General features: G+C 44.5%; 1 protein-coding gene across 1 annotated transcript; it reads right to left on the minus strand.

The window, feature by feature from the left end:
- Positions 1-627: 627 nt before the first annotated feature.
- Positions 628-6,168, minus strand: GPR83 (G protein-coupled receptor 83). The gene is made up of 4 exons (XM_066544712.1): positions 5,539-6,168; positions 4,574-4,699; positions 3,499-3,632; positions 628-2,679 (listed from the first exon to the last, which is right to left on the minus strand). Exons 1-4 carry the CDS (start codon positions 5,923-5,925, stop codon positions 2,055-2,057), a joined length of 1,272 nt encoding a protein of 423 aa, XP_066400809.1. The 5' UTR covers positions 5,926-6,168; the 3' UTR covers positions 628-2,054.
- Between the last annotated feature and the right edge of the window lie 1,455 nt (positions 6,169-7,623).

Below are 7,623 nucleotides of genomic sequence, written 5' to 3' on the forward strand. Positions count from 1 at the left end.
TTTGAAAGGACATTTGAGGATTTTGTCTACTGGAGTTACTGCAGTGTTCTTCATGCATAGCAGGATGACAGCTGCACTCAAAAACTGTGAATCTTAAGATGTTTCCTTCAGCTTCAGAAAGGACATCTTACTGAGGTACTCAGAATTCTCAGAGATTTATTTGCTAGTAAAGTGCTGGATTCTGCTGCCACTGGAATGGGGAGCATGGTTGACAAGCTCTGCACAATTGGGAAATAATAGAATAGAATAGAATAGAATAGAATAGAATAGAATAGAATAGAATAGAATAGAATAGAATAGAATAGAATAGTTCATTTGCAAGGGACCTACAATGATCATCCAGTTCAACTCCTTGAACAATTCAGGGCTGATGTGTTGCAAGTGTTGAGGGAGGAAATGGGACTTGGTGTAAGGGGTCAAAGAAGACAGGAGGAAAGATTTGACTTCGCAGATCAGTGATACAAAATAATCTCACTCCAGGGGCATTGATAAAGGGCAGTAAAATAGCACTGGATTCACAGTGAGAGAGTGATAACCACTTGTGCAAGGGCAGGTTAGCTGCAAGGAGTGGTAGATATTTTAGTCTCTTTAAATACTGAGGTGTGAAAACTCTGCAAAAGGCTTAAAATTATTTCAGAACTGTCAGTTTATTACAGGACACTGAGAAAAACAGCTTCACTTTTTTTTCCCATTTATAATAAGATTTTTCTCACTTCATGGCTGAATACTGCAAGTTAAATGTGGAATGGGTCATCCTGGGGTGATGTTCAAGCTAATTTCCACAGCACAAGGAAGTATTGTTTTTCTGTGCAATATAAAGTACAGGTTTTGGAACACCCTTTTTTCAAACCCATATTTTCTTCTACTAAGAACATTAAGTTCTGAAATCTACTTCAGACACTTGGCAGTCATGAATTTTCTTAGCCACTCCAAATAGGACACATCTCAGCTTATCCTTAAATGCACCAAAATTGTACAACCAGAGGATAAGTTGCAGACAAATGTTCCATTTTTATTACTTGCTATCAGAGATACCATCTCTTCTCTCAAAGCTTCTCTCAAAGCTCTCTGATTCCAGAGAGCTAACATCTTAGTTGGAATAAAATGTTCCAAATGTCTGAAGTGACAAGTTGTCACAATGCCAGTGCCCTCATGAAAATATCTTCTCCCTAGTATACAGGTGCTTTACAGGGTAAGAGAGCAACATTCAAAGGCAAGTTAAAAATTCAAATTGCGTGATCCTCTAGCTGCAACTTGACAATGAAGAAAAGATGTTTTGATAAAAGGTTCTAGTCCAAACCCACAATAGCACTTAATTTTCCATTCTCCAACTGTGAATGCTATGTCCAACTTTTTGTATGTTTTTGGCTTTAGTTATCTATTTGAAGAAAAACCATCGGCTTACTTGAAGAATAGGCATCCAGTTTTCTTCAAATCTATCTTAGAAAAAGTGCCTGTGATGTAAGAGGCTCCTATTTATCAAAGTCTATCATACCCCACACTTCTGTAAGCATATTTAAACACATACACACAAAAATTATGGAATAGATCTGTTCATTCATTCTGAACAGGTCTTGACTTTTCAGACCCCAGTTCAGAAAGAATGCTTTCCTACCCAGTTGCACTGGATCTCAGACACTAACCTAAAGGTCTACACCTCAACCATTTCCACGTTGCTACGAGGAGACTCAGGAGAGGGGAAGGGAGATCTGATGTAATGAGACTGTTGTTTAGGTACCAGCAAAACACAGAGTCCTAGTTCTAAAAAGGCTTAGTCATGCAGGTAACAGCAACACACATGCAGAGAACCCCATCCTGAGAGCCAGTCCAAAGTCACCTTGACAAAGACGAAAGTTCCTTCCTGGGAAGAGTTTACTTTCTCTCCTCTAGGGCCTCCTCACCATTATCACCAGCCTGCATCAAACATGCAGCTCTTTCATATTGCCTCCTGCAGAACCTCCTTCTTGGCTTTATCACCTGTTGTGTGGCCAGGGCTCCACATCTTCCCACCATTTTAACTCTTGCCAAATCTGTGTGCAGTCCAAGGCCACCATTTAGCTCACAGCTACTATTGGCTCAACTGCAGAGATGTCTGTCTTCCCTGACTGGATGTTGGAGGATGCTGGAAGGACATGGGAGGCCTGCAACCTCTTGAAGTTGCCATTTTCTGGCCAAGCCGGTCGGTAGGATGGGACTGTGGAGGGAAGCCTCTGTTCCGTGGGCCTGGGGGCTTTTCTGCACATGTTGAGCAAAGCCTTCAGTTCCGAACGGAAGCTGTCATTGAGCCAGCAGTAGATGAACGGGTTGTAGCAGGTGCTGCTCATTGCAAACCAGTGGAAGGCGAAGTACAGGGCGTTGTTGGTGTGGATGGTCTGGCTGGAGAGGAGCACGACGTAGCAATTCAGGGGGAACCAGCAGACTGCAAAGAGGACGACAACGAGCATCAGCATCTTGATGGTCTTCTTGTTCTTCCTGCGAAGGATGAAGTACTGCTCAACAGTGACGTCCCCGATGACGTTGCGCAGCCAGAGCTTCTTTGCCACCGTCACGTAGGCAGCGGAGATGATCAGAAGGGGCAGGACATAGAGCAGAATGAAGGTTGTTAAATCAAGGTACTTCCAAAAGAGGTCAGCGGGCTCAGGGAAATCTGGCAGACACAGGCACCGGGTGACATCCTCACTGCAAACGGAGAGATGGGACAGGATGAGAGGCACATATGGCCAGGCACGGCGGGATAAGTACATCAGAAACAAGGACCCAGCTGGGAGAGGGCTCCTGCCACAGGGCCTGAAAGCAAACACTGTTTATCTCACAAATGTCACAGCTGAGCAGAGCTCTGCTCTTCAAGGATCTAAGCCATGGAGAAGCCAGTAAGCAATGTGGTGATAATTTCTTATGGGCATTCATGACCTTATGATAATTTTATGAATTTCATCAATTACAAAATTTCCAGCTGCATATAAGCAGTTTTTTATTTTCTGTCCTTTGGCAAATAGGAACACATTCTCTGACATATTAAGGACCTTTCCCTCATTAAAGCACTTTCCAAATACTAAGGCTCTTGACAGCTGAGATAGATTTACATACTTTCCTAGAGCAAAAGACTAGATTAAAACCTCTTGGGTTTTAGTGGGTTTCTGGTTGGTTGGTTGGTTGGTAGGTAGGGTTTTTTTATTTCCCATTTCTGGTCTGCCCAAACAGGCCAGATTGGTATATGGCATAAAATGCCAGTGTCTAGAAGTAAAGAATCAAGCCAGATCCTCTAACTTCTTAGCCTTTTTTGTGTGGTTAGTGGGACAGAATAAAGATAAAATGTTTAAGAATAAAAAGGACAGGATATCAGACATTGCAGAAGGAATCGGATGAAAATTGTAGTTTAGATCCAGGTTTGGCTGACCTTGACATATGCTCGAGATTTTCTGTAGAATATACCAAAGTATGACTGCTCAGAGTTTGGCCTCCAGGGAGACTGTGGAGGAAAGCAAAGCACATCCTTACCTGTATTCAAAGGTAAAGAGCTTTTGGTAGATAGCATGTGGTAGGGAAAAACAAGTTGCCATGATCCAGATTACAGAGATGTATATAACACCTTTTCCAGTAGATATGCGAGGTTTCAGGGGGTGCATTATAACCTGTGCAAAATAACCCAAAATCTAGGTTTATTATATTTCTGGAAAAAATTATACTTTTTTTTTTTTTTTTCATACAACCTTCCAGCCTGAAATCTATTACTTAATGTGGTAATTTAGCATGCAAGCAGTACAGCCATCACCCAGCTCCTAATGAGTGTAAGTTGTACATGAAAACCTGAATTTTAACACCATGAAATATGGTTCAAGTTAGATCCTAGTCCTATCCTCAAATTTCAGTACTTTCATCTAGGTGGGAAAAACTGCATACCAGGAGCTGTTAACACATGTTCATTACCAGGTTAAATTTCCTTCATGGGAAATTCTTCTGATAGTGAGTGCATTTTCTGGAAACAATCTTTCTAGAAGAAAATGCCAACTGTAAACAGTTTTGGGTGGTTGTTGGGTGACTCCAAGCTGATAATACCCAAATGTCCTCAGCTTTGAGCCCATTATCCACAGCAAGCTACATCTCTGCTTGTGACAAACACCAGTGTGCTACAGTCAGATCTCCAATATTCAGGATAACAGGAGGTGGGACATCCCAGAACATCAGGAGATAGAGCTGAGAAAGTTAACCAGGATGTCCCTTACAACCCTGGTGCTGGACAAGCCACCTCAAAGGAGAGCTGTCCACACGAATTCCTATCAGGATCTTGATCTTTCTCTTTGTTTGAGAGCTACTGCTGCTACTGCTGCTGGATTATCTGCTGCATAAAAAGCTCCCTTTACTCAGCTGGAAGAGATAGCAAGGTGATGGACACCTCCTACCTTGCTGTGGGTTTGAAACTATTCTGACAACAAGAACTGTCCCCCTACCCTGTCAGCTTCTCATGAATCTTACAGTACACTGGAAGCTGAAAGGCAAAGGATATGGGATCATCCTTCTCAGTTTACTTATGCCCTCCCAAGCTTTCCATCTCTCTGCTTCAGAGAGGTCTCACCTGGTGCCTGTCCACAGCAATGGCTGTAAGGGTCAGGGCAGAGACGTGGAGGGAGCAGTACTGTGCAAACCTACTGACATGGCACATCCCCTTCCCAAAGATCCAGGTACTGTTCACAAAACGAGCCTAAAAAAGAAGACCATTAGTTTTGTGCACCTCACAACTGCTTTTAGGTACACCTCCAGTACACAATCCCTTGTGCTGTGTAAAAGACATGTATAAGATAGCAGGTTCTTTGTATAATTGTATAATTATATGAACACTGAAGAGGCAGGTTACTGCTGCTCAGTGGCCTCTCGAACAATACAGCAGCGCTGCGCAAAAAGATGTTTGTTGTTTTATTTACAGTGTATCCTTCTGCAGCCTCGCTATTCAGTCAATACATTTGCTCTTCCTTTTAATCTCCACTCATGGGATAGGGCTGACCTGTACACCTTATCTCACTTCAGGCAAACTACAGCTTTTCAGAACAGCTTGTTAAACAATGCTAAGCATTTAATTTTTTCAAGAGGTTTATAACCTTGCTTTCAAAATACTTTTGAAAAGAGAAGGGGGGAAAAAAAAAAGATCAGATGCTACAAAGTACTAAGCAATCACTGCAAGGCTATTATTTCTCAAGTACTGTCAGGGTCACATTTAAAACACGGGTAATTTCCGATCTTCAGCTAGATAACATGAATCAGAGAAGAAAAATACATGTGGGGTTTTCCAAAGGCAACTCCAATAGCTGTAAGTGGACAGGTATCTGCAGGATGTCCACACAGTGCCTATAGCAGTGTAAAGCAGGAAAAGCCACCAAAGCACCTTTATGGCACTGTAGGGGCCCAGAGAAATTTACTTTAGTCATGGGGTGAGTTGTGGTGGTGCATCCCCCCCCCATCCCAGGCTGCACCGTGTCTGAGGATGCTGAGGTGCTTCCTTTCCCTCAGGGGTGGGGCACCCCAGGCATCTCTGCCCCCTCTTACCAGCGTGAAAGGTGTGTTGAGCAGCGTGATCATGATATCGGCTACAGCCAGGTTCACGATGAACAAGCTGGTGGCAGAGTGCACTCGCTTTGTCTTGATGACAACGTGACAGACCAGGACATTGCCGAAGAGGGCGGCGACGATGATGAAGGAGTACGCCGCGATGAGCAGGGCTTTCACCGTGGTGCTCTGCGACTCCGCTCCGTACCGGCTCCTGTCCACAAAGCTCTGCCAGTCGGCCAGGCTGTCATTATCCCAGGAAAAGAAACCCGACACGTTCGGGACTACAAAAGTCTTCTCCAGGCTCCCATTGAGGGGCAACTTTCCCGGGCTCACAAAGGCATTAACCACTTCGGGGAAGGTGAGCCAGAAAAACCAGGATAACATCTCTGGAACGCTGCTCCGCTCCTGCGGTTCTGGAAGAGCTCATTCGCGGGAGGAGAACTCGCTCCGGGCGGCGGGAGAGCCGCTCCCGCCTCGCTCAGCCCGGCGCGCTCGGGGGCTGCGAACACGGCACAGAGCAGCAGGAGCCGGGAGATGCTCCTGCCTCCCGCAGTGTGCTGCTCTCCCGCTCAGCTCGCCGCTACTTTTGTCCTTCAGCCAGCTTTATATTCCCAGGCGAGCTCCGAGCCGGGATCTTCTGCAGTCATTGGGCTGCATGACATAATTTGCGCTCTGACGTGCTGCTTTTCCATGGAGCTGCGCTCCAGGGTGCTACTCCGAGGTAAGTACATCTGTGAGAATGGCAAAATCACTCTCTTCAGATATCAGAATCTGTTTGCTCTACCAGCAGGCCAGCTTAAGCAAATTCCACGCTGTTTATACACCAGCAGCACGTGTGCCAGCTCTTCTCTCTCTCAGGACAGGTCAAATCTGAGCTGTTTTACAGGTCTAGCAGGCAAGTTTCAGCCTATTTCTTAGCATGAATGGAATGGAATAAAGGAATAGAATAAAGGAATAGAATAGAATAGAATGTAACAGATGAACTGTAATTAACAAGCTGCCTTATTGTACTTAGGGTACTTTTCCAAAGACATTTTTTCTTTCATGTCCAGAGACATGGAATACTCAAGTTTCCCCTTGGTAGGTATTTCCTCTCTGCCAAACGAATAAAATCTGATGTGAAACTGCTTTCTAGGATTTGTAGGAATAGAGGCAGGTACAAAGATGTGATTATACAGGACACAGAACAGGAACTGTCCCAGTCCATTGAGTCCAGCATCCAAAGCAAAAGAAGCTGTATGGTGGTCCAAGCACTGATGAGACAGCAGCATGTGTGTTCCCTCTGCCTTTCCCACAAAACACAGCAGGAAATATAAAATCAGGACCAGGAGACTAAGACCCACAAATCTTACACAGAAAGATGTGCCACTTCCCAAGTGCACAGTGCTGCACCTTTGCTGAGGACAGATCTGCTTGGGTGATGTCCACTAACCCCAGCCAGAGCTGGTTTTATGCATAAAAGGCTTTACTTAACCATTAATTAAATTACCACTATGTGAAAAGCTTGTATTAATATAAGCTGGTCACTCACTGGGGACAATGACTCTTCCAAAAGATGTTTGTGACTGCCTCAGTGAAATGCTCAGGCTGCCTTCTCTTCACCACTCCTCAGGAGCTGGACACAATAGAACAAGCAGAATAGACAACCCCAATTGAACAATTTAAGCTCTTCAGGCAATTCAACTGTCTCAGAGAAAGCTTTCCAGTGGGCCTGCTGGAGCTGCTAAGGTGGCAGTCACACCTGACCATTCAGAGAGAAGAAACATCTCACTCAGAAGCACTGTCAGGAAACCAGTCTCAAATAAAGGCTCAAGAAAACAGTAGAAAGTTGGACAGAGCAGTGTTCTTATAGGTTTAGGATGAGAACAGAAGGGTCAGTGACATATGTCCCCCTGCTTGCTATGCTGCTTCAGCAGCTCCCAAGTCCCCCTCTCCCTTCCAGCGCTGCTGGCCGGTGTGTAAGGGCATTCCCTCTTCTGCCACTCAAAAACCAGCTCTTACTGTTTCACATCTATTACATCCTGTTCTCCTGTACTATAATCTGTATTTCAGCAAAAATTATCAGCTTTGTTTATTTATGCC

This window comes from Molothrus aeneus, chromosome 2 (assembly GCF_037042795.1).
Source record: "Molothrus aeneus isolate 106 chromosome 2, BPBGC_Maene_1.0, whole genome shotgun sequence".
NCBI classification, from domain to species: Eukaryota; Metazoa; Chordata; class Aves; order Passeriformes; family Icteridae; genus Molothrus; species Molothrus aeneus.

What these genes read in the sequence shown, in the direction of transcription:
- GPR83 (XM_066544712.1), bottom strand. Translation starts at nt 5,925, where the DNA reads ATGTTATCCTGGTTTTTCTGGCTCACCTTCCCCGAAGTGGTTAATGCC. An exon ending in TCAACACACCTTTCACGCTG is followed by an intron (nt 4,700 to 5,538) that starts GTAAGAGGGGGC and finishes CTTCTTTTTTAG; the next exon opens with GCTCGTTTTGTGAACAGTAC. An exon ending in CTCTTTACCTTTGAATACAG is followed by an intron (nt 2,680 to 3,498) that starts GTAAGGATGTGC and finishes CTCCGTTTGCAG; the next exon opens with TGAGGATGTCACCCGGTGCC.